General features: G+C 42.7%; 1 protein-coding gene across 2 annotated transcripts in view; it reads left to right on the top strand.

Moving 5' to 3' along the window:
- Positions 1-27,192, top strand: part of LOC141735441 (zinc finger SWIM domain-containing protein 6-like) — a 165,184-nt gene that overhangs the window by 123,414 nt on the left and 14,578 nt on the right. For both annotated transcript variants that reach the window (XM_074568205.1, XM_074568206.1), the window contains 7 exons: positions 2,015-2,194; positions 3,694-3,870; positions 4,154-4,300; positions 10,211-10,357; positions 12,526-12,786; positions 17,767-17,902; positions 25,764-25,921. In XM_074568205.1, coding sequence (XP_074424306.1) covers positions 2,015-2,194; positions 3,694-3,870; positions 4,154-4,300; positions 10,211-10,357; positions 12,526-12,786; positions 17,767-17,902; positions 25,764-25,921 — 1,206 coding nt within the window. The remainder of the gene's footprint in view (positions 1-2,014; positions 2,195-3,693; positions 3,871-4,153; positions 4,301-10,210; positions 10,358-12,525; positions 12,787-17,766; positions 17,903-25,763; positions 25,922-27,192) is intronic.

The following is a 27,192-nucleotide window of genomic DNA, read 5'->3' as shown; positions in this document are numbered from 1 at the left end:
GATGGACCTGTTGGAATGGGTCCAGCGGAGGGCCATGAAGATGATCAGAGGGCTGGAGAACCTATGCTATGAGGACAGGCTGAGAGAGTTGGGATTGTTCAGCCTGGAGAAGAGAAGGCTCCAAGGACACCTTATAGCAGCCTTCCAATACTTAAAGGGGACTTATAAGAAAGATGGGGACAGACTTTTTAGTAGGGCCTGTAGTGATAGGCGAAGGGGTAACGGTTTTAAACTAAAAGAGGGTAGATTCAAACTAGATATAAAGAAGAAATCTTTTACGATGAGGGTGGTGAAACACTGGAACAGGTTGCCCAGAGTGGCGGTAGATACCCCATCCCTGGAAACATTCAAGGTCAGGTTGTATGGGGCTCTGAGCAACCTGATCTAGTTGAAGATGTCCCTGCTCATTGCAGGGGGGTTGGACTATAGATGACCTTTAAAGGTCCCTTCCAACCTAAACCATTCTATGATTCTATTCTATAAATTGACTGTGTTTGGGGAGTGAAGCATGTTGAAGAGCATGTCTAAAGAAAGTCATATGATTTGATTTTAAAATAAGTTTTTAAAAACTGTGTTGGCTTTATTGACTCCCATGGCAAGTTTTGGACACTTAAAGAAAAAACCAAAGCACAACCAAAAAAACCCATAAACAAAACCCCAAAAAAACCACAAACAAAAAACCCAACAGAACAGCATGCTCTACTGTATGTAACTACTGTATTAGTGTAGTATCTCTTTGGTGTTCTGCACTGTACCATATCTTATTTTGTTGTGGTTTTCAGATTTCTTTGATATTAATTTCCCATTCCATGTGTGCCTGAATAGCAGTAGACTTGCAACCTTAAGGATCAAGCTGTTTCCACTGGCTCCTGTGCTGTGGCATACCAACATACTGAGTTACTTTAGGAATGAATGTAATGTGATGGTCTGTGCTCTTCGGTATCCATTTTGCATTCTTTGTTATCAAAAGAATACTTGAATATGAGAATTCTATTATCCTGGCAGAACCAGCTGCATTTTTTTTCTTATTTTTTTTTTTGAGCCTGTAATGAAGATTGCATAGTTTAAGCATATTCTTTAAGTCTCTTGTAGTGTATAAGGCATGTTCTTAATAAGCAAATGAACTGTTGCTAAACTACTTTCAGATGTCTTCATGCTTCTGTCAAAGTTCACACTGATGAAGAGACAGCTGATTTAGAGAAAAAACTTTCAATTTGAAAATTGTTGCTAGAGACCCTGATGTATTTATGCCTGCCCTGCCATACAGTGTCAGGGAGCAGGTTCTAAAGTGATGGCATATGTGAAACATCAGTGCAAATTAGCTTTCTATTCAAGCTCCATAATCAGGAAATGTAAAACAAATTTTCTAGCATAACCAAATTACTGAAGTAGTAACAGTAAAAATATCTTATTCCTATTAGACTGCGCAAAACCAGTGTTTACTGAATCTCTGAGGTCCAGATGTGTTTGGGAATGAGTTATATGACCAGCAGTATTTCTGCTGGGTTTTAAGTATGGAAGTATATGTTTACAAAATGCATGTCTTACTAATGCACTTGTTTGGTTCCTGTAATGCGAAGCTGGAAGATACATAATTCTTACATAATTCTTGTTTGTAGAAAACAACATTTGCTTCTGGTACAAAAAATTAGAAGAAAAACTTGGATAATTTCCTGCTGTAACTTTGTGTGAATTCTTGTTTGCTTTTGACTGATGTTCCTGTCTAATGGGCCATACATTGTGAACTATGGATTTTCTAATACAAAAGACCCACTTTAATGCCTTTTATTTGAGAAGGTTGGCTTGATAGTCTTTCAACTGCTTCAAATGGGCCACACCACCTCCAAGATTCTGCATCAGGAATTCAGTCTGCCTGGTGTTAGGCATAGCTGGGAAAGAAGCAGTGTAGCCTTTGAGGAGAGAAAAAGTATTGCAGTATAGAAGTTTGCAATTAGTCATTGGCCATTGCATTTTTAATAGAACACCTAATTTAGCAATTTTTTTTTTAAATCAGGTGCTCTGTGGATGTGTATAGTCTTAAATCCCCACTGCAAGTTGGAGCAGAAGGCCAGTTGGCTAAAGCAGCTGAAAAAATGGAACAACGTGGATGTTTGCCCCTGGGAAGATGGAAACCATGGAAACGAGCTGCCCAATTTAACCAATGCTTTGCCTCAGGGTGCAAATGCTAACCAAGGTGAGCCTAAATATATGCACTGACTGCAACCTATAATATAGTCTCTATCTTATATATCCTAGCCTTGCAGAATTCAGCACTCTTTCCTGGGACAAGTAAATTTCTTGTTGAGGATCAGACAAATTTATTTTCACTAATACTATCCTTGCCGAAAGGATAAATGGAGGGGGGAGGTGCGCTGGGGCTGCAATGTTTTCAAAGCAAAATAAATAAAATACTTGTCTCGTGAAAATTGGATGCCCCTGAAGTATGTCATGTAAAAGCCTATTTTTTCTTTGCTTGACTATAATCTTACATCCCTTCTGGTGTTGGGGTTTTTATTTTGTTTGCAGTTACAAAGCCTTTGATACTTACTTAAAGGGAGATCTGTTGTAACTGCATTAAACTGAGTGCGTGCGAAACTAAAGCAACTATCTGTGGGATGTGCTCTGTGTTGTGCAGTCTGCGTTGACTGGGGGGGATGCAGAGGCAATACTGCCTTCTTGGAGGAGGTGTCTTTTACTCGATATCATGCTTTCTAATCTAAAATGTGATTATCAAATCTGACAGAAGCCTTCTCCTTCAAGCAAAGATTGCTACTTTGCTAATAACTGAGGAAGATGCAGGATATTTACCTGGGAAAAAACCCCTCATAATCCTCAAAACCCTTAGTATTTTGATACATATTTCATATAATCATGATAAAGTTAAAATTAAGTGCTTATGGGAGGTGGCAGATTTGGGCTTAGATGGGTTTTTCCTTGTTTTTTTTTCTTGGAAGATTACCTCTGAAGGAAATAGACTTGCTTCATTTTTAAATCTTGCAGCTGGCTGGGGACAGAAGTTCATTCAACATATACTTTCCTACAGAGGTGTTTTGCTTGTGATGTTCAGCCCAACCTGGACAGGCTAGTGGCAACTCTGATGGCATTTCAACATTCATAGACACAATGCCATAGGAAGATGTCCAGTAAGGATTATGTCATTCCCATGGCCTCAGTACCTTGCTTTCTTTGCAGTATTTGTATACGTTTATGACAAAAAATTAGACAAGTGTTCAAAGTTAATGTCACTTCTCAAAGAAAACAACTAAAAATCTTTCATGCTATGTTTATCTGTCCCTCATCCTAAGTAACTCTGGGTCTGAGAAGGAAAGAAGCTGGGGATGCTTGAGTAGCTGTGTGACATATACTTTCTAGTTTGTTTTTAGGGGAGTTCTGTATATGCTGTTTAATGTCTTTCATCTCTAGCTGTTCCCTTTGCAAAGTCCTATTTAGCATTAGCCATGCTGGTTTGTAGATCTCTCTGAATGCAAAGTGAATGGCATGCACTTCACCTGAGCTGTTGGGTAATAGGATGTGAAATGTCATCTGCGGGCTGCTCCTTGTGGAGCGGGGCAAGGCAGGCTGCCATCAGTTGGGGGTTGGTGAATAGGCAGAAGACAAGAATACTGTGAATGACTGATTCACATATGAATGAGTAAAAGCTGATGCAGCTTTCTGAACTTGTGAAAATGACAGATTCATCGAACAGGCCACATCGGACGGTGTTCACTCGAGCCATTGAGGCGTGCGATCTGCACTGGCAGGACAGCCACTTACAGCACATTATCGGCAGTGACCTATACACCAACTACTGTTACCATGACGACACTGAAAACTCACTCTTTGACTCTCAAGGGTGGCCTCTCTGGCATGGTAAGTGGCTAAACCTGAAAGACTTTTCCATGATGTGCTGCTTCGTTCAGTTTCTGTGGCATTATTTTGGGGGGATGGTGGGGAGATGAATGAAAAGCCTGGTAAAAAGAACAGAGGCTCCCTTGAAATGCTGGCTCAGAACTAGTCCTTTAAGTGTCTCTTCTGTAGTTTTAAAAACAAAACAAAGAAAGCAAACAAAAAAGCCCTTTTTGAGTAACCTAGCAAAACAGGCCATTGCAGACATGGAAGCACTGCTGTTCCTCAATTATTTTCTCCATTTTAGAACACGTTCCTACAGCCTGTGCGAGGGTGGATGCGTTACGATCTCATGGATACCCACGAGAAGCACTGAGGCTAGCAATAGCTATTGTTAATACGCTAAGAAGGCAGCAGCAGAAACAGCTGGAAATGTTCCAGGCTCAGAAGAAAGGTAAATGTGGGGAAGAGAGAAGGGCAAAGGACATGACAAGGTGACAATAACATCGACTGGAACTTTGCATGAGAAAACTGCTTTTGAAACTAAAGCAAAAGAGGTGACTAACTCTTCAGTCCAAATGATCATAGTGGTAATGTCACATTCTGGATGTTGGAGATTTTTTTTAAGCTGGGTTGTGAGCTCTGTTCTGCCTTCTGCAATACCTCTGACATGATGGGGCCTTTATCCCCATAAGGGGTTTTGGTTACACAGTGTAAATATTCATCCTGTGTAATTTATAGGCTTTTAAACAGAGCTTTACAACTGGCACATCAGGTATTTAAAATATTTTTTTCCACTGACATATAATTTATCAAAGCTATATATTTCTGAGTTGGAAGTATAAATTTGATATTAAGGGTAACAAGGCAAAGTCTGCACTACAGAAATTCATCAAATTTGGCAGTTTGTTCCAAAAGTCTCTTATGATGCTTAAAATTTTAGTGGATTCACATCACTGAAAATGAGATTTTTGAAACACTGGCTTTATAAAATGTTCTGTGGTATTCCTCTGAGCACTACCCCTATTTGTTGAAGGAACATTCTATCAAAAATAATCCTGCACTGAACTTTGTCATAAGTTTAAAGAGATAGTGAAAGAAGAAAGGGTTGGCTTTGTGGTTAAAGTATGCACATGAAAAAACTGGAATTACGTTCTTGGCTACTACAAGAACACCTTTCATTCAAATTTTATTTTAGGTCTTTGTTGCTACTCTTAACTATGTGTATCCTCATGCATTGTAGGCAAAAATACCAGTGTGAAGTCACGTGTGTAATTTTTTCAAGTGTATTGCAGGTGTTTTCCCAGAAATAATAACTTAGAAATTGAAATGAAGACAAGGTAGACAGACACCTGACCGAAAAAAAAATAATTAGTTGGCAGTTCCTGTGTGCCTCCATTTCTGTTTCACAGTGCCCAAGGAAGAAGTTTTGAGCACTATTGTGGATCTTAGATTCGAACAAAACTTAAAAGCACTTTGTATTATTACTTAGGACAATTTTTCTGAGTCTTTTTATCGTGTAATATATCTTTCCTTAACATGTGCTCCCTTAAAAGCTTTGCACCTTTTCCAGCTTCTCAGACTGGGGAGATAAGAAGGGAGGGGGCTATGTCAGTGTGTGTATGTGTGTACATACCACTGACAGGTGTGAAGGGTCTGCTGCAAGTGTGCTGGTCATAGCACTGCTCCTTTTCATTCCCAGTTGCTAATGCAATATCTAGACATTCAATACTTCTGTTAAGTTCCTTTCCCTGTGAGCAGTTTCTACAGCTGTCAACTAATATTATGCTAAAAATGAAGTGTATGAAATGGATTCGTCCTACCGCAAAGTAGTTTGTCATTTCTGTGTTGTTACTCACTGCTTTTGGTTTTTTTCCTCTTATGTTTGGAATTTAAAAAAATATTCTTTTAATACTGCAAAATATGCTGATCTTCTCTATAAGCAGTTTAATTCTGCAGCTACAGTTTCAGTTCAACAACCACCACTTGCTTCTACTTAGCTTTTATTCATGTGACTGATCTGATGTCCGTGGAACCACTTGCATGATTTAAAGTTAAATTTCTATATGAATGGAGGACTGAAGCCTTTGTTTGGCATGACACAAGTGAAGCTCATAAGTAGATGAAATGGAATATAAGTCAGTAAGAAGTCACTGATATTAATCCTTTTTGGTAATATGACATGCTTTTGCCTGTCGTCTTTACCACATGGTATTTGTTAGTAAGACAATTATTTACTTGTTTGTTTTTCATATTATATATCAGTTGATTCTTTTAAAAAAAAGCCACCCTCCTGAGCACTCAGTTCAACAGTGTGGCTGTATTTCACTTTGTAGCCCCACACATTTAAATAGACAAGAAGCAAGTTTTTAAAGCTTTGTGATAATACATATGGTTACTCAGAAAGATGGCACTTTGTGAACAAGAGAGAGCAGAGGCAGGTACAAGTTAGTGTGTAATAGGCAGAGAAACAGAGCATCCATAATGGCTTGTGTACAATTTTTAAACGGTCACGTGTAATGCATCTGATCTCTCATAGTTCAGTCGTGTGTATGTATCTAGGAGAAAAAAAGTTGGGAATTGGACTCAAAGGGGAGCTACTGACATAAGTCTGCAGATCAATACCTGGCTCCAAGCCTGGTGTCAGCAACAGGTCTTTGGGTTTTGTGATCACAGGTTGGTTTACATGACACCAGGTCTGCTGCAGATGGATGGGGTACACCTGTCTCAAAGGGGGGAAAGGACCTTCGCACAGGAGTTGGCAGGGCTCATTGAACAGGCTTTAAACTAGATTTGAAGGGGGAAGGGGATGAAACCAGGCTCTTTAGAGGTAAGCTTAGGGGTGGTGCATCAATGTCTGTGGGATGGGATGCTAGTGAGGTCCCTTGGTATGCTGACTCAGAGAAGGCAGGGGATGGAGATTCACACAGCAGCAGAGATGTGAGAGTCAGTGATGGGTTAGAATCTATGGCCGTGCCTGGGAATGGACAGGTGGGAGTTAAGGCTTCTCCCAGCAAAAAGGTGGCAGGACCAGTAGCCCAACTGAAGTGCTTCTACACTAATGCTCGAAGCATGGTCAACAAACAGGAGGAGCTGGAAGCCATTGTGCAGCAGGAAAACTATGATGTAGTTGCCATCACGGAAACATGGTGGGATGACTTGCACGACTGGAGTGCTGCATTAGATGGCTACAAACTCTCCAGGAGGGACAGGCAAGGAAGGAGAGGTGGTGGGGTGGCTCTGTATGTTAGGGAGTGTTATGAATGTCAAGAACTTAATGATGGTGACAATAGGGTTGAGTGTTTATGGGTAAGAATCAGGGGGAGGGCCAACAAGGCTGATATCGTGGTGGGAGCCTGTTATAGACTGCCCAACCAGGATGCAGAGGCAGATGAAATATTCTACAAGCAGCTGGGAGAAGTCTCAAGATCACTAGCCCTTGTCCTGGTGGGAGACTTCAACCTACCAGATATCAGCTGTGAATCAAATATAGCTGAGAGGGAACAGTACAGGAGGTTCAGTGTGTTGAGTACAGTGTGTTGTTCAGTGTGTTGGGGATAACTTCCTGACAGTTATCAGCTGACAGCTGGTGAGGGAGCCAACTAGGGAAGGAGCCCTGCTGGACCTGTTGTTTGTAAACAGAGAAGGACTTGTGGGGGATGTGACAGTTGGAGGCCATCTTGGGCATAGTGATCATGAAAGGACAGAGTTTTTGATTCTCAGAGAAGCAAGGAGGGGGGTCAGCAGAACTGCCACCATGGTCTTCTGGAGGGCAAACTCCCAGTCCCTTGGGAGGCAGTCCTGAAGGGCAAAGGAGTCCAGGAAAGCTGGATGTCTTAAAGGCGCAGGAGCAGGCTGTCCCCATGTGCCGTAAAATGAGCCGTCGGGGCGTGGCTGAATAGAGAGATATAGTTGCAACTCAGGGGAAAAAAGGCAGGCCACTGATGAGGACGTTGTAGATGTTGTGAGGCTATGTATGGAGAAAATTAGAAGGGCCAAAGCCCAACTAGAACTTAACCTGGCTTTGGATGTTAAGAACAATAAGAAGTTTCTATAAATACATTAGTAATAAAAGGAGGACTAAGGAGAATCTCCATCCTTTATTAGATAGGGGTGGTAACATAGTGACAAAGGATGAGGAAAAGGCTGAGGTACTTAATGCCTTCTTTGCCTCAGTCTTTAGTAGTAGAGTCGGTTGTTCCCTGAGTACTCAGGGATCCGAGCTAGCAGATAGGGGCGGGGAGCAGAATGAAGCCTCTGTAATCCAAAGGGAGATGGTGAGGAACCTGCTGCAGCACCTAGACATACACAAGTCTATGGGGCCGGATGGGATGCACCCAAGGGTACTGAGGGAGCTGGCGGAAGTGCTCACCGAGCCACTTTCCATCATTTACCAGCAGTCCTGGCAAAACGGGGAGGTCCCAGTTGACTGGTGTATAGCAAATGTGACACCCATTCATAAGAAGGGCCAGAAGGAGGATCTGGGGAACTACAGGCCTGTCAGTCTGACCTCGGTGCCTGGGAAGGTCATGGAACAGATCATCCTGAGTGCCACTCCGCTGAGTAAAAAACTGGCTGGAGGGTCGGGCCCAGAGAGTGGTGGTGAATGGAGTTAAATCCATTTGGTGGCCAGTCACGAATGGTGTTCCCCAGGGCTTGGTATTGGGGACAGTTCTCTTTAAAATCTTTATCAATGATCTGGAGGAGGGGATCGAGTGCACCCTCAGTAAGCTTGCAGATCACGCCAAGTTGGGCAGGAGTGTCAACCTACTTGAGGGTAGCAAGGCTTAGCAGAGGAATCTGGACAGGCAGGATCGATGGGTCGAGACCAATGGTATGAGGTTCAACAAGGCCAAGTGCCGGGTCCTGCACTTGGGTCACAACAATCCCATGCAGCGTTACAACTAGAGAGCTGCCTGGCAGAAAAGGACCTGGGGGTGTTGGTTGACATCTGGCTGAATGTGAGCCAGCAGTGTGCCCAGGTGGCCAAGAAGGCCTACAGCATCCTGGCCTGTATCAGGAACAGTGTGGTGAGTAGGACTAGGGAAGTGATTGTCCCCCTGTACTCAGCACTGGTGAGGCCCCACCTCGAGTACTCTGTCCAGTTTTGAGCCCCCCACCACAAAAAAGACATTGAGGTAATAGAACATGCCCAGAAAAGGGCAACAAAGCTGGTGAGGGGTCTGGAGAATAATTCTTATGAGGAGTGGCTGAGGGAGCTGGGGTTGTTTAGCCTAAAAAAAAAGGAGGCTGAGGGGAGACCTTATTGCTCTCTACAACTACCTGAAAGGAGGTTGCAGTGAGGTGGGTGTCAGTCTCTTCTCCCAAGTAACAGGCAATACGATAAGAGGAAACAGCTTCAAGTTGCACCAGGGGAGGTTTAGACTGGATATTAGGAAAAATTTTTACACTGAAAGGGTTATCAAGCATTGGAACAGGCTGCCTGGGGAAGTGGTTAAGGCACCATCCCTGGAGGTATTTAGAAGACAGGTAGACATAGTGCTTAGCGATATGGTTTAGTGATGGCTTTTGTCAGTGTTGGGTTGATGGTTGGACTAGATGATCTGAAAGGTCCCTTCCAACCTAGGCAATTCTATGATTCTATGCTATGATTCTGCGATTCTTAGTTAAAAAAAGAGATTTGGAGAATCTCTGACATCTGTTACCACAGACACACTTCCTTCAACTCATTATGCTAAAACAATTTTTTCATGTTGTAACTGATTGATGGATGAGGGCTACAAAACAAAGTATCCATGAAGGTATTTGTTGACTGAAAGTTTAGAATGACAGAATAATGCACTTAAAGGACAATTTTTTCTCGTATACCTCATTTAAATACTTTATTCTTTTTAGGAGCTGTCATCCTGAATTTATTACTTCAATAAATATTTAGATGCAAGATAAGATCATATTTTATTTATTAAAATGGAAATTTTAGATTATTTTTATGTATTTCAGTGCCATCAGATTCACTTAAAATGTAAAAATGGTACTGTGTCTTTTGAGTGAGGAAACGGTTGTGAATACTTTACCAAAGAAAAAGTCTTTGCTATAAGTTACTGGTATCAAGTAAGAGTTTTCAAAAGATACTGCTGTTGAAATTTTTGACCCATAATGCACTTTGCTAGTGCTCAAAATGTTTGGCCTTCGTCCATTTTCTTTTTTTCCTCTTTTAACATATTCACAAAGGGCAATGAATTCACCCTGAAAGATCCTATTTTCTTCTCCTAAGCAGAAGCTACTAGAAATACTTTGAATTCTGTACTGAGGGCTTTTTAATCAGTTTTACTTCTATAATTGTTTTGAGGGGCTAACACATGCTCTCTTTCCCTCCCTCTTCCCTCCATCTTTTCTGTCACAGAAGTTCTACACAAAGGTGTAACCTCAATAACAAATCTTGAAGGTTGGGTGGGACACCCTTTGGATCCGATTGGCACCCTCTTCAGTAGCCTGATGGAAGCCTGCAGGGTGGATGATGAGAGCTTCCATGGATTCTCAGACTTCACGGGTAAGGCAATGCAAAGGGAGCAATCTTCTCTAAATCTTCAGTAACTGGAAGCGTTTTTGTATCTCGCCTTTCTGAATTAACTTCGAAGCCAGTGTCTTTATAGTATAAGAACTCACATTTGCATTCCCTAAGAATAAACATTTTCTCTCCCTCATGTTAAGTAAAATTTTTTATAAGTTATATGAAAGCACTTCAAAAATTACCAGTTACTCGTTCCTGAAGACAATTATGTATTTCATGCTTGAAATAAAATGGAATAAGACTTTATAGCAGCAACCCTCTTCACATACATTGCTCCTCTTTTTGAGAAATTACAGGAAATCACAGAATTGTTGAGGTTGGAAGGCTCCTCTGGAGATCATCTAGTCCACCTGCTCTGCTCAGAGCCCGGTCACCTAGAGTAGGTTGCCCAGGACTGTGTCCAGTTGGGTTTTGAATAATCCCAAGAATGAACACCGTACAACCTCTCTGGGCAACCTCTTGCAGTGTTTGACCATCCTCACAGTAAAAAAGTGTTTTCTTATGCTCAGTTTGTGCCCATTGTCTCTTGTCCTGTCACAAGACACCAATGAGAAGAGTCTGGCTTTCTTCTTTACATTCTTCCATCAGATATTCATACATTTTGGTAATACCCTTCTGAGCCTTTTATTTTACAGGCTAAACAATACCAGCTGTGTCAGTCTCTTATATGGGAGATGCTCCAGTCCTTTAATCATCTTTGTGGCCCCTCACTGGGTCTGCTCCAATATGTCCATGGGGAGCCCAGTACTGGACATAGCACTCCAGGTGTGGGCTCACCAGTGCTGAGCAGAGGGGAAGGATCACCTCCCTTGATCTTCTGGTGACGTTCCTCCTATGCAGTCCGGGATGTTATTTGACTTCTTAGCTACCTATGTACTAGTGTACATAATACTTTGAATTGATGACAAAACACTTAACATTTGTAACATATGTGGTCTATAAAGGTTATGAATTGGAAAATAGTTGTGCAGTATTGATACATGATTTAGGACAGGATGTGTATGCCCATTTTAACTTTAGTATTTGCTTCCCAGGAGTTTAACTGATTTATTCCTTATTCCCAGTCTCTTTCCACCTCTATGGTAGTTTCTTATCACCTTCTGTGTGGTCAGGAATTCAATTCATCCCTCTGCCTACAGCTCTTTTATATGCACATCCCCAATCTTCTTGGGGCTTTGCCTCAAAACTCATTTTATTCAATTAGATTTTCTGCAATAAACTTCTAATCCCATATCCAGCAATTCTGGAAGAACTTTAATGAAAAGAAATCAGATTCTTTGCAATTAGAAAAAACCAAAACAGCCCCATGAAATAAAAGTAGTGTGTGTTGAAAAGTAAATTCCCCCTACACACACATATGTAATCTACCAAATGCATTCTGCCTTCTCATTTGCTGCAGCTGTCCATCTCCTTACATCTGTACATTACAACTTTTTGTTCCCAAACTAGACTGTAAACTACTAGAGGTTGGGATAGCATTTTGTCATGGTGTATCTGTGAAGTGCCAAATGAATCACTAGTACTCTTTAAAGCAATTTATGTCTTGGTCTGTGTGGAATTTACAAGTAATCTTTACTAAAAATAGCAGTTCTAGTGTTAATAAAAGTCAGAAACATTATACATGTTTATCATAAATATGACAAATAAAAAACCATGAAAAGAGCTCTAGCAAACAGGATGCTTTAAAGTTGTGGAATTCCCAGGCCTACTGTATTTGCACAATCCTAATAACTTCAAATGAAATATATGCAGGTGTATAAGCACCTTTCCTTTCCACTTACTCAACATCAAAGCTTTAAGGAGATAAGGAAATGGGTGGGGAAAAAAATTGAAATAGATCTTCCAATTTTGGCCTTGTTAACACAAAACTGGAGAAACTGCCTTTCTCGAAATCATGCAGTTTAAAATGAAAACTTATTTTTACTTGAGTGGGTTTTTTAAAACCTAATTGTTTTGTGTATTTCTGCCATGTGGAATTGGATCAGGTAATTTAGATTGGATCGCTGGATCTTAATATTGCGCTAGTAATTTAAATAATTTTAAAAAATGAATACTGACAGAGGAAGCATTTGTAAATGTGGCATTATAGGCAGATTATGGATTAGAATGGTTTCCTGATGTGTCATTCTTTGTGTCACCCTTTACAGGGAATGTGGGGCAATGCAAATCTCTGGAGTACCAGCACCTGCCTGCACACAAGTTCTTAGAAGAAGGGGAATCTTATTTAACGCTTGCTGTGGAAGTAGCATTGATAGGGCTGGGACAGCAACGAATAATGCCAGATGGCTTGTATGCACAAGAGAAGGTTTGTCGAAATGAGGAGCAGCTCATTTCTAAGCTACAGGAAATTGAACTGGATGATACTCTGGTGAAGATTTTTCGAAAACAAGCAGTCTTCCTATTAGAAGGTAGCTCAATGTAGATGCTAACTGCTTCTTTAAACTGTCTTCACTTACACAAGCCCACTGAATTAGTATTCCCGTGGAAACTGCCTTACATACATACTTAAGATGTTTTTTGATGTAGAACTCCAGCAAAATTTTTATTTCCAGTCCCTTATGAAAATCAAACATACTTCAGATATCACATGATTGTAGAGATAAGGCATCTACTGACCTATAAGCCTTTCATTTTAATTTTTATTGCATTTTGTTCTTTAGATTTGTTGCTTGTCATAATCTCAGTATCCTAATTATACAACCCAGGCTCACAATTAAATAATATAGACATCAGTTATCATCAGCAGTTCTTGGGTAGCAAATTTCTAAATGTCACTTGTATCCTGAAAAAAGACTGTCAGCTTTATAAATGTATGAAGATTTTTACCTCTGTTCCCAAGTGAAGAGCTCAGAATAATCACTTAGAATTGCTGGGACAGAAATATAACATTTTCTTTGTAGCAATTAGGAAAATTACTTGCCTCTGAAGTTTGTATCATACATGAAAATTGAAATATATGGTAAAATATTGAGGCTTATGGCCTGGTCTTGTGACTAAATTTTGATTAAGACAAATAACTTGTGTTTGGGAATTAGCCAGTGTATTGCAATAAAATCTGTACAGAAAATTGCATGCTTTTGCCTTAGCTTTTAAAAAGGCTTAACATATAGCACTTAAGCCTCATGTTCAGAGAGTAGTCTTGTGGGTTCTAAGGTTGTCTTTCTAGTTTTTGGGTTTTTTTTAAATGGAAGAAAAAACTTTAAAGGAACCAAATAGCTAAAGGCATGGCCCAAGTTTTGAGTGCTTGCTCAAGGGATGGAGAGCATGATACTGCTCTAGGTAAGTTGTGAAGACTGTTACACAGCAGTCAGGTTTTGCTTTCTTTCTGCAAGACATTTTTCTTTTAAAACTACTTCTTTAATGGAAGAGACACGGTATGTTGTTTAGGGTTCTCAGCTTTGAGTCACTATTATTGCCCAGATCCTTAAAGACTTTGGTACCTACTGATGGTGCCATTTGATACTGCAGAGAAGCTGCACCATAGGGAGAGTTTCTATTATGGCATGGCTGTAACTGCTGCTTTATGGCCTTTGGACAAGAGCAGCTGCTTGCTGCATCTATTTACTGGTAAGGATGCTTTATGAGGAAAAGGCAGGATTTCTCTCAGGTATTCTCTGATACTTCTAGTTTACTGCTTTGATCACTGATATTCTTTTTGTTTTCTTAGAGTAGTAAACAAGCGATCATAGCAGGAAATCTGCTAAAATAACTACCTACAAAATTGCTGTGGTGAGCAGTGTGCAATGATGGTCTTGCATTACTGTGTGCTGAGAAATCTGTCTTTTCTGCAATAGCTTCAGTTTACTCCAGGTTAGGCGGAAACTGCCAGCTCACATGGAGGAAAAACTGTGCAGCGATTTAAGATCCAAATCATATCAATTGTGTTTTTATAGTTAAAGTCCTGTAGATATAATAAAGAAAGCTTAATTCAATATTAAGCTGATTTCTGTGCTGTTAGTGCAGATTAATGTATGCTGTATGTAGCTAGCATTTGAATGCGTGGGAAAGCAGAACATAAGACTGTGTTGCAAGAACTGTTCTAAATTTTTGCTTGATTGCTAAGTTAATGGAAGAATATATTTTCATATCAATGCTTTGTCATGTATTCTTCGTGTCTTAACTGGGTTCCCGACTCAACCACCAACTGGCAAACATACACGAAATGGATTCTTTCGTTGAAGCAATGCTAGCTAGTTTTGAATGGCTTTCAACTTAAATGATTGAGAGACACGCTGTCACCTACTTAATCTTCATTGATGTTTCCTTGATGAGCCCCAGTCTTCAGAAATGCCTACCTATGGAGCTCAGATATTTTTTTTATGCCTAGTGATTTTTATCTTTGCATTTTGTGCTAAGGCATCAGTCAAAAAAACATTGCTGAAACAGCTGTGTTGGTCCAAGTTGTTACCATCTCTTTTTCATGGAGTTCATCATCCTCTGTAGCAGAAGTGGTTGAATAAATTTTGTGAGTATTCCTCATCTGCTTCAGTGTAGGGTCAGACATATTAGTTTGAACCACTGCTGGAAGCTATGACACGTGTGACTGCAGTGAAGAAGTGTGCTCACACAGTTGTTCATCCATCCAAATGTGGTGGGTTGGAATCTCTAGTAGAAGAGAAAATAGTAACTTCTAGGACTGCTGACTGCTATTTGTGCAATAATTGTCCAATAATACTTAATCATAGAATCATAGAATCATAGAATCATAGAATTGTTGAGGTTGGAAGGGACCTTTAAGATCATCGAGTCCAACCTTTAGCCTACCCTGACAAGAGCCACTTCTAAACCATGTCCCTAAGTGCCCCATCTACCCTTTTTTTAAACACCTCCAGGGATGGTGAATCCACCACCTCCCTGGGCAGCCTATTCCAATGTTTAATAACCCTTTCAGTGAAAAAATGTCTCCTAATATCTAATCTAAACCTCCCCTGACGTAACTTGAACCCGTTTCCCCTTGTCCTATCACTTGTCACCAGGGAGAAGAGGTCAGCCCCCATCTCTCTACAACCTCCTTTCAGGTAGTTGTAGAGGGTGATAAGGTCTCCCCTCGGCCTCCTTTTCTCCAGGCTAAACAACCCCAGCTCCCTCAGTCGTTCTTCATAAGGTTTGTCCTCCAGACCCCTCACCAGCTTTGTAGCCCTTCTCTGGACACGCTCCAACACCTCAATGTCCCTCTTGTAGCGAGGGGCCCAAAACTGAACGCAGTACTCGAGGTGGGGCCTCACCAGTGCCGAGTACAGGGGGATGATCACTTCCCTAGTCCGGCTCACCACACTATTCCTGATACAGGCTAGGATGCTGTTGGCCTTCTTGGCCACCTGGGCACACTGCTGGCTCATATTCAGCCGGCTGTCAACCAACACTCCCAAGTCCTTTTCTGTCGAGCTGCTTTCAAGCCACTCTGCCCCTATCCTGTAGCGCTGCGTGGGGTTGTTGTGTCCCAAGTGCAGGACCCGGCACTTGGCCTTGTTGAACCTCATACCATTGGTCTCAGCCCATCGGTCCAGCCTGTCCAGATCCCTCTGCAGAGCCAACCTACCCTCAAGCAGATCAACACGCCCGCCCAGCTTAGTGTCATCTGCGAACTTACTGAGGGTGCATTCGATCCCTTCATCCAGATCATTGATAAAGATATTAAAGAGAACCGGCCCCAGCACCGAGCCCTGGGGGACACCACTTGTGACTGGACACCAACTGGATTTAACTCCATTTACCACCACTCTCTGGGCACGGCCATCCAGCCAGTTTTTTACCCAGCGAAGAGTACACCTGTCCAGGCCATGAGCAGCCAGTTTCTCCAGGAGAATTCTGTGGGAAACAGTGTCAAAAGCTTTGCAAAAATCCAAGTAGATAACATCCACAGCTTTTCCCTCATCCACTAAGTGGGTCACCTTATCATAGAAGGATATTAGGTTTGATAGGCATGACCTGCCCTTCACAAACCCATGCTGACTGGGCCTGATCACCCTGTTCTCCTGCATGTGCCGTGTAATGGTACTGAGGAGGATCTGTTCCATGACCTTCCCAGGCACCGAGGTCAGACTGACTGGCCTGTAGTTCCCCGGATCCTCCTTCCGGCCCTTCTTGTGGATGGGTGTCACATTTGCCAACCTCCAGTCAGCTGGAACCTCCCCGGTTGTCCAGGACTGCTCATAAATGATACCAAGTGGCCTGGCGAGAACCTCCGCCAGCTCTTTCAATACCCTTGGGTGGATCCCATCTGGCCCCATAGATTTGTGCACCTCCAGGTGCTGAAGCAGGTCCCTCACCATCTCCCTTTGGATTACGGGGGCTTCATTCTGCTCCCCATCCCTGTCTTCTAGTTCAGGGGTCTGGGTGCTCAGGGAACAACTGGTCCTACTGCTGAAGACTGAGGCAAAGACTTCATTAAGTACCTCAGCCTTTTCCTCATCCTTGGTCACTAAATGTAACTTAATGTAAGTTTCTTATTATGTATCTTGCAACATTTAATGATTGAACCCTCTAGCTGCTGAAGTAAAAAAAACCTGCTTGACACATTTTCCTATTAATAGGAATAACAGTCTTAATGTTGCAGGAAAAATGTAAAAATGGGATTCATATGCACCGTGAACACTCAGAACTCAGCAAGCAAATAGATTAATTTAATTTTTTTTAAATTGTCATTACTGTTGTCAATCTTGACACTGCTGTTATGAAGTTATGCTGTTATGAAGTACTGCACTGGCTGCACTGAGTGTGAGCAAAATCCATTGCCCCGACAATGGGAATAGTTTCCCCACAACAAATACAATTTTTAAGATCGTGTGGCTATAATGGACTAACAAAAGCAGCTTTGGTACAAGATCTGACCTATTCTTCTCTGGAGACCAAGTCCAGAACAAAAGGTTATTTAAATGCCTAATGTCAGGTGAGACATTAATAGGGATCAGGTGCTGCTGTAGTGATTGGTCATGTAATTTCAATTAAAGATACATGTTTTTCCACTGTAACCACTTTTTTTTTCTGGTGGATTTGTGATAAAGCAATTATGCACCAACAAAGGATGCATATGGATTCATGTGCACAATATAACTACGCAGAGGCAAAGCTAGGATTATCATCTTCTACTTTTGCATACCATAGACTTGCTGAATGAGCCCCATGGAGCCCTGGGACCATTTTGTCATTTGTATGTGCACTGGTAGCGTGCTTAGTACTATACAATTTGCAGTTTGTCTTGTTGTCTCAAAGAATATATGGTATTTAATATACTTGTAATATATTTCACAAAAATATCAATGTAACTTTACCTTTTGTACAGCAAACTGTCCAAACTCTAACTCAAAGTATGGTGAATGTTTTTAAAGGTCCAGAAGTTGGGTTTTAACAGTCTGTAAAGACTGACATTCTCTTTCTCTTTCCCACAGCTGGACCATATAGTGGTTTAGGTGAAGTCATCCATCGAGAGAGTGTTCCAATGCACACATTTGCCAAATATCTTTTCACCTCTCTCCTACCTCATGATGCTGAATTGGCATACAAAACTGCACTGAGAGCCATGCGGTATGTATTCACAAGTCATCTAGAAAGAGCACAAGTAGTGGTTTGGAAAAGGGGAAAAAGCTTGGTAATCAAGACCTAGTCTTTTTTTCTAAAGAAGTGTTGTTCCCTTTAAGAAGAAATTACTTTGGTTCTGTCATCTGTAAAAGCAATTGATGTCTGTACTAACTACAGTATAATCATTTATAAATGTACAATTAGTGTTTATCTGCAACCATAAAACAGCATTCTATGTTACAAATCCTTCTAGAATTACACTCTGGGGACATGTGATTTTCTGTTAAATGACAGCTTTAGCGCATGTGTTCTCTTACTGAAAGGAGGTAGTGTCAAGGAAATGAGGAAAGAGGCATCTCACCAGCAGTCTCAGGATCATCTGCTGCTTAGCAGATGATAGGACTATTTGTTCCACCAGCCTTCTTTATAAATTAACTCTCAATGATAGATTTGAAACCATATGGTGTGGTCTGAGCCAGTACTTTTTTCTTGTCCTTCATAACGAAGCAGTCTTGCACATTTCTGGGTGAATGTTGGGATTTAAATGGAGTATGTCATAAGACAACAAAATGTCTGACTTGCATCCCATTTGTCTTCAGTAATCAGGAAAAAAGATGTTTCTCAGGGAGTGCTAAGTGTGCGTTGGCTTTATCTCAGGGCAGGCCAGATTGATAACAGTGGCTAAAAAGGGCCTTCTGATGGAAGTTCCAAGGGCCTAAATGATCAGCAATAAATCTATGATGTTGTCTACATACAGTGCAGGGAAGAAACTAGTCCCATCTGGATTGTCTGGTCACTGTCAAGAACTTGTAGTAAATGATGGTTGAAAAAAATAGCAACAACTGAATACTAAGAGCAATAGAGTTCCAGATTTAAAAAAAAAAAAAAAAAAGTGTTGGGTGTTCCTGGTCATTATTCTCAAGAATGATTGCACTGTGATTGAAGGACACACTATCCACATAAGTAGCATTTGGCTTCATCGGACAGGTTGTGTCCTAGTGTTTTGGAGGTGTGTATTCTGGAGCTAGTTTCTCCATAAAGCCGATCTGCTTAGTCTGTTTGGGGTTTTTTTGACTCCAAGAGTGTCTAATAGTGGATGTTAGGGAAGGAGTCTAAGAAATATGAAGAGTGACCTTGCATACTTGCTGCTTATGATTAGAATTTTAGGAAATAGATTGAGAAGACAAAAGTGTGTTATTGATAAACTGTTGAGAACATTCAAACGTATGATAAGAAAGCTGTCGGGGCCATCTAGGTACACCCCTTTTCTTTCATTGCAAATTAAGTGCATCAATAACCCTGATCATACCAGATCACCAAGACAGTACAAAACGTGTGGTGTGTTTTTTGGGTTTTGGGTTTTTTGTTTGTTTAAGAAAGAAAGATCAATTTGAGTACTAATCTTAGTGGACTTGTGTCCTTGTATTTAATTCCGGTCACTACCTTAAAGTGTTTCTCAGAGATTGTGGGGAGTTTTCCTCTTTAAACTAAACTACTGAAACCACATTGAAAGGATGGAATAGATATCTATCAGCAGCTTTGCACAGTGCACTGAATGCTTCAGTGAATGTGATGGCAGCATGCCATTCCTCTTGAAGGAGGATTTGGGCTTTCCCCAGAAACAAATCATAACTTACAGAAAAGAAGTTTTCCATTTACTTTCTCAACTGGAAAGACAAGCAAGGCACTGAAAGATCCAAATGATGAAATCTCTAGTTAATCATGAGGAGCTCCAGCCATCTTTTGGCATGAAGCTGCCATCTCAGCCAAAGAAGTTATTTCTCAAACAGACCAATATAAGAAAGAGTTGCCTGCCTGTTTACATCTGGTAAAATCACAGGAGACATCAACATCAGGGCTGTTCTCCATAGCTCTCTTGACATCACTTTATAAGGCAGATGAGAGTTCAGCTTTTTTTAATTTTTTTTTATTTTTTATGTATTTGGCAGTCTTCAGAAATGTGGACTGCTATCTTGAACTGTGGTGATAGCAGATGCAGACACTTTCTGTTTCATGTCTGTCTGCATTCCTTGGTGATTCTCAAAAATTCTCATAAAGAAGGTTGGTTACTCTTTCCATTCACACCAAAGTGATAGTTCAGCATACAAAGCACTCACATAATAACAGAATGGTAGGGGTTGGAAGGTACCTTCGGAGATCGTCTAGTCCAACCCCCCTGCCAAAGCAAGTTCAGCTAGAGCAGGTTGGACAGGAATGCATCCAGGCAGGTTTTAAATATCTCTAGAGAAGGAGACTCCACCACCTCTCTGGGCAGCCTGTTCCAGTGCTCTGCCACCCTCAAAGTAAAGAAGTTCCTCCTCATGCTTAAGAAGTTTCTCCTCATGTTAGATGGAATTTCCTATGCTCAAGTTTGTGCCCAATGCCCCTTGTCCTGTCACTGGGCACCACTGAAAAGAGTCTGGCCCCATCCTCTTGACACCCATCCTTTAAGTATTTATAAGCATTGATAAGATCCCCTCACAGTCTTCTCCAGTCTAAACAGACCCAGGTCTCTCAGCCTTTCCTCATGAGAGAGATGCTCCATTCCCTTGATCATCTTTGTAGCCCTCCACTGGACTCTCTCCAGCAGTTCCCTGTCCTTCTTGAACCGGGGAGCCCAGAACTGGACACAGTACTCCAGATGTGGCCTCACCAAGGCAGAAGTAGAGGGGGAGGATGACCTCCCTCGACCTGCTGGCCACACTCTTTTTATTGCACCCCAGGGTGCCCTTGGCCTTCTTGGCCACAAGGGCACATTGCTGCCTCATGGTCATCCTGTTGTCCACCAGGACTCCCAGGTCTCTTTCCACAGGGCTGCTCTCCAGCAGGTCAGCCCCCAACCTGTACTGGTGCATGGGGTTATTCCTCCCCAGGTGCAGCACCCTACACTTGCCCTTGCTGAATTTCATAAGGTTCCTCTCTGCCCAACTCTCCAGCCTGTCCAGGTCTAGCCTTCTGGTGTGTCAGCCACCCCTCCCAGTTTTCTGTCATCAGTAAACTTGCTGAGGGTGCACTCTATCGCCTCATCCAGGTCATTGATGAATATATTCAACAGGACTGGACCCAGTACTGACCCCTGGGTCATCGCTAGTTACAGGCCTCCAACTAGACTCTGCGCCACTGATCACGACCCTCTGAGCTCTACCATTCAGCCAGTTCTCAATCCACCTCACTGTACACTCATCTAACCACCACTTCCTAAGCTTACCTGTGAGGATGTTATGGGAGATGGTGTGAAAAGCCTTGCTGAAGTCAAGGAAGACAACGTCCACTGCTCTCCCCTCATCCACCCATCCAGTCGTTCCATCGTAGAAGGCTATCAAATTGGTCAAGCATGATTTCCCCTCCACATGCTTAGAGATGACATCCAGGATGAGCTGTTCCATCACCTTTCCAGGGATGGAGGTGAGGCTGACTGGCCTGTAGTTTCCCGGGTCTTCCTTCTTGCCCTTTTTGAAGACTGAAGTGACATTGTCTTTCCTCCAGTCCTCAGGCACCTCTCCTGTTCTCCATGACCTTTCAGAGACGATGGAGAGCAGTTTCACAATAACATAGAATCATAGAATCATAGAATGTGTTGGGTTGGAAGGGACCTTTAAAGGTCACCTAGTCCAACCCCCCTGCAGTAAGCAGGGACATCTTTAGATCAGGTTGCTCAGAGCCTCATCAAGCTTGGCCTTGAATGTCTCCAGGGATGGGGCCTCCACCACCGCTCTGGGCGACCTGTGCCAGTGTCTCACCACCCTCATTGTAAAGAACTTCTTCCTAATGTCTCATCTAAACCTACCCTGCTCTAGTTTAAAACCATTGCCCCTTGTCCTATCGCTACATGCCCTTGCAAACAGCCCCTCCCCAGCTTTCTTATAGGCCCCCTTCAGGTACTGGAAGGCTGCTATAAGGTCTCCCCGGAGCCTTCTCTTCTCCAGGCTGAACAACCCCAACTCTCTCAGTCTGTCTTCGTAGGAGAGGTGCTCCAGCCCTCTGATCATCTTCATGGCTCTCCTCTGGACCCACTCCAACAGGGTCATATCCTTCTAGAGCTGAGGGCTCCAGAGCTGGACACAGTACTCCAGGTGGGGTCTCACGAGAGCAGAATAGAGGGGGAGAATCATCTCTCTGGATCTGCTGGCCATAGTTCTTCTGATGCAGCCCAGGATGCGATTGGCCTTTTGGGCTGCAAGCGCACATTGTTGGCTCATGTCCAGCTTTTCATCCACCAGTACCCCCAAGTCCTTTTCCGCAGGGCTGCTCTCTTTCCCTTCATCCCCCAGCCTGTATTGATAACAAGGATTGTCCTGACTTAAGTGTAGGAACTTGCACTTGGCCTTGTTGAACTTCATGAGGTTTGCTTGGGCCCACCTCTCTAGCTCGTCCAGGTCCCTCTGGCCTGTCAACCGCACCACTCAGCTTGGTGTCATTGGCAAACTTGCTGAGGGTGCACTTGATCCCACTGTCTATGTCACTGATGAAGATGTTGAACAGCACCAGTCCCAGTATGGATCCCTGAGGGCCACCACTTGTCACCCCTCTCCATCTGGACATCAAGCCATTGACCACCACCCTCTGGATGTGACCATCCAGCCAGTTCCTTATCCACCGAACAGTCCACCCATCAAATCCGTTTGTGAGGTGGAATGGATCAGAAGAGGGAAATTTGAGCATCCCTTCCTCCATGGCATGAGTAAAATATTTCCGCGTAGAAATCTGTGCGGTTGCTCATGCTTTTAGAGCATATTTCTTTCTTTGCTTGAACATTTATCAAAGAAGTTAACTTCCGAAGACTACAGGTAGTTGCTCTCCAGATATAAGTGTTCAGCGTCAGTCTACACACAAGTCTACACAGGTCATTGACCCATGATGTCAACTCTGGACTATTTTGCTTCTCTGCATTCAGAATCATCTGTTGCTGTTTCTTTTTTTTTTTTTTAATCCTCTTTTAGTGTGTGGAACACTCTGTGTGAAATCAATGGAAGCTGGGACCATAATGCCTTTCATGCATGCTCCGGTCTGCAAGGACAGGATGTGCTATCCTTGATGGTCACTTCTGTCTGCAGTTCTCTGCTTGCAGCACTGAAATATATGGAGTAGAGCCTTGGAGAATGTGTATCTGCAGTGACCTAGTTGATTGCTCACTTGGAATCTGAACTTGAATGTTTGGCTTAGTTTGGCTGATCCCTTGTTAAGCCTGAATTTCAACCCAGTCTTTGGGAGTCACACTTTAATGGTGATGTTTAATCCCAAAGCAGCTTTGCTAAAACCTAGCTAAATAATTGATGTTTGAAAGAGAAAAAAAGTGAAGAATGCTAAATTTGCTTATGCTTGTTACGATGTTCCCTAATCTTGCCAAAATTGTATGACAGCCACCAATTCACAACAGCATTTCTTTTCACAGCAAAGGAACATAGAAGTTAGCAATGAAATTCAGAGCGACAAAAGATTTCCCCAAAACAGCCTCTTCCTTTCATGCTTTTTGTCTATTTACCATTACTCATAACCTAATACTCCTTTTTGCATTATGTAGTTGGGATTTTTCCTGTTTGTTGAAACCATTTAATAATGCATCTTTTTTTCTCCCCTGACCCATGCTTGGAAAAAATAAGCTGAACAATTTATATGTATTTTATTTTTACGTCTATAAAGCTATATATAGAGGTGTCTCAGTGGTACTAGGGAAGAGATTTGACTCGATATAATTCAAAAGGGAAGTCTTTTTTTTCATATTAGCATGCACATTATCAAATGTTGGTAGGCAGGCTAGAGTTTAAGGACTTTAAAAAGTAGTTCATATTTGAAAAGTAAAATGTCCTTTTTGGTACGTCTGAATTTATTGCAAGGTCAAAATTCAAATGACTTGTTGAATATCCCTCTCCCTTACTTTGAGCATTTGCAAGTAAAAAAAGTATATTCTAAATATTGGAAAATATTTACATGTTCTCAGTATGATGGAGAACTACTCTACTTTCCTTACTGAGGGCTGTGGTTCAAAGACTGTGTGGTGGGTTGACCCTGGTTGGCTTCCAGGTGCCCACCAAGCTGCTCTATCACTCCCCTCCTCAGCTGGACAGGAGAGAGAAAATATAATGAAAAGTAAAATTACTGAACAGAAAATTTGTTCTGTTTTACCTCAAACCAGGACAATTTATAATTGTCACTTTGAAGAGTGTTCCACAGTTGGGTGGTCATATGGAAAGTAATGTAATTTTCACTCTGTTTGGGGGAACAATGTACTGCAAGCACATAAAAATCTTTTCCATTGACTCATGAATCAGGGAAAGAAATGCAAGGTTCTGTTTTACCTCAGACCAGGACAATACTTCACAATTCAGAGGTTGTGACCTAGACAGTTTAATTAGGCTGGGGCATCTGTACTTTTGCTACCCTTTGATTCCAGGAACACACTGGAGCCCACCTATAATGGAACGCCAGGAGCACGGACTCTGCTATTTGTGGATGTGGTGGGTTGACCCTGGCTAGATGCCAGGATCCCACCAAGCTGCTCTATCACTCCCCTCCTCAGCTGGACAGGGGAGAGAAAATATAATGAAAGGCTCATGGGTCAAGATAAGGACAGGGAGAGATCACTCACCAATTACCATCATGGGCAAAACACTCGACTTGGGGAAATTAGTTTAATTTATTACCAATCAAAATCAGAGTAGAGTAAAGAGAAATAAAAACTAAATCTAAAAACACCTTCCACCCACCCCTCCCTTCTTCCTGGGCTCAACTTCACTTCCGATTTTCTCTACCTCCTTCCCCCGAGCAGCACAGGGGGATGGGGAATGGGGGTTGTGGTCAGTTCATCACACATTGTTTCTGCTGCTCCTCCCTCCTCAGGGGGAGGACTCTTCACGCTCTTCCCCTGCTCCAGCTCCAGCGTAGGGTCCCTCCCATGGGAGACAGTCCTCCACGAACTTCTCGAACATAAGTCCTTTCCATGGGCTGCAGTTCTTCATGAACTGCTCCAGTATAGGTCCTTTCCACAGGGTGCAGTCCTTCAGAAACAGACTGCTCCAGCATGGGTCATCCACGGGGTCACAGGTCCTGCCAGCAAACCTGCTCCACCGTGGGCTCCTCTCTCTCCGTGGGTCCACAGGTCCTGCCAGGAGCCTGCTTGAGTGCAGACTTCCCATGGGGTCACAGCGTCCTTTGGGTGCATCCACCTGCTCCACTGTGGACCTCCATGGGCTGCAGGGGGACAGCCTGCCTCACCATGGTCTTCACCACAGGCTGCAGGGGAAATCTCTGCTCTGGCGCCTGGAGCCCCTCCTCCCTCTCCTTATTCACTGACCTTGGTGTCTGCAGAGTTGTTTCTCTCACATATTCTCACTCCTCTCTTCCAGATGCTGTTGCAGTTTTTTTCCCCCCCTTCTTAAATATGTTATCACAGAGGCACTACCACTGTCGCTGGTTGGCTCAGCCTTGGCCAGCAGGGAGTCCGTTTTGGAGCTGGCTGGTGCTGGTTCTATTGGACATTGGGGAAGCTTCTAGCAGCTTCTCACAGAAGCCACCCCTTGCTGCCCCCCCCCCCCCCACTACCCAAACCTTGCCACACAAACCCAATACTGACTGAAATAAAGCAGGGAAAAAAAGCTTCAGCTCTATGGATGATGCAGAAAGTCTCTGCTGCCTTGGCTAATGGATGACTTAATTGCCCTGTGAATTCCTGCAGATGCCCACTGATGTAGGCAAGTTTTGCAAATGGACTTTTAAGATTCCCCAAGAAGAGAAGTGGTTTTCCAATGACTTTATACCCAAAACTGCACATTTCATAAACAAGGTCAAATGTTCTTGTAGTTTTAGTTTTGCTTATGGGTAACCTAATATAATAATGATTTAATGAAAAAGGATTTCTTCCTTGTTTCAGGTTGCTGGTATTGGAATCTACAGCTCCTTTGGGAGACATGTCCCGGCCACACCACATTGCATCAGTTGTTCCAAACCGGTATCCCCGCTGGTTCACCCTAAGTCACATTGAATCCCAGCAGTGTGAGGTGGCATCGACCATGCTAACAGCATCCAAAGGTACATTGCTGTTAGTGATGTACTCAACTAAATGTATGCTTTTAACATTGCATGGAATAAACAGATTATAAAACTTGTGTTTAGGAATCCAAATCGCAGTCTGACAGAGGGTCTGACTCTCTCCATTCAGCCTGGCTCCAGAAAAAAAAATGTTGTGTCTTTGCTCACAAGCTAGTGGGGCTCATTGACAGAGCTTTAAACTAGGCTTGAAGGGGGAGGGGGATAATATCAGGCTTGCCCATGACAAGCTGTGGGATGACAGGCAATGGTTAGAGGGATGGGGTGCTAGCGAGGGCCTGCAGCCTGTTGCTCTGAGACATGCTGGCTACACTGGAGCACACTTGATGTCTTATGGAGATGAGCCAGGGGCTCCTGAAGTAATAGAAGCCAACAGGGAAACACCGGTGAAATACATTAAAGGAATTAAGGGGTGTTCCTCTAAGAAGGTGACACAGCCAAAAGCCCAGCTGAAGTGCCTCTACACCAATACACGCAGCTTGGGCAACAAACAAGCGGAGTTGAAAGCCACCATGCTGCTAGCAGACTACAACCTGGTTGCCATTACTGAAACTTGGTGGGATGAATCCCATAACTGGAGTTAGCTCCCATAACTGGAGCTATTGATGGCTACAGGCTGTTCAGAAGGGATAGGCAAAGAAAGAGAGGAGGTGGGGTAGCTCTGTATGTTAGGGAGTGTTTTGATTGTCTACAGCTTAACGATGGTGATGATAGGGTTGAGTGTTTATGGGTAAGAATCAGGGTGAAGGCCAACAAGGCAGATATCACGGTGAGAGTCTGTTATAGACCACACGACCAGGATGAAGAGACAGATGAAATATTCTATAAACAGCTGGGAGAAGTCTCACAATCGCTAGCCCTTGTTCTCATGGGGGACTTCTACTTGCCAGATGTCTTGAAATACAATACAGCAGAGAGGAAACAGTCTAGGAGGTTCCTGGAGGGTGTTGAGGATAACTTCCTGACACAGCTGGTGAGGGAGCCAACTAGGGAAGGAACCCCACTGGGCCTGTTGTTTGCGAACAGAAAAGGACTCATGGGTGATGTGATGGTCGGAGGCTGTCTTGGGCACAGCGATCACGAAATAATAGAGTTTTTGATTCTTGGAGAAGTAAGGAATGTGGTTAGCAGAAATGCTACCTTGGACTTCCGGAGGGCAGACTTTGGTCTGTTTAGGGGCCTGTTTGACAGAGTCCCTTTGGAGGCAGTCCTGAAGGTCAAAGGAGTCCAGGAAGGCTGGACATTCTTCAAGA

This window comes from Larus michahellis, chromosome W, assembly GCF_964199755.1.
Source record: "Larus michahellis chromosome W, bLarMic1.1, whole genome shotgun sequence".
Lineage (NCBI taxonomy): Eukaryota > Metazoa > Chordata > Aves > Charadriiformes > Laridae > Larus > Larus michahellis.
Note: the sequence above shows the minus strand (reverse complement) of the source record. Positions and strands in the feature narration are given on the sequence as shown.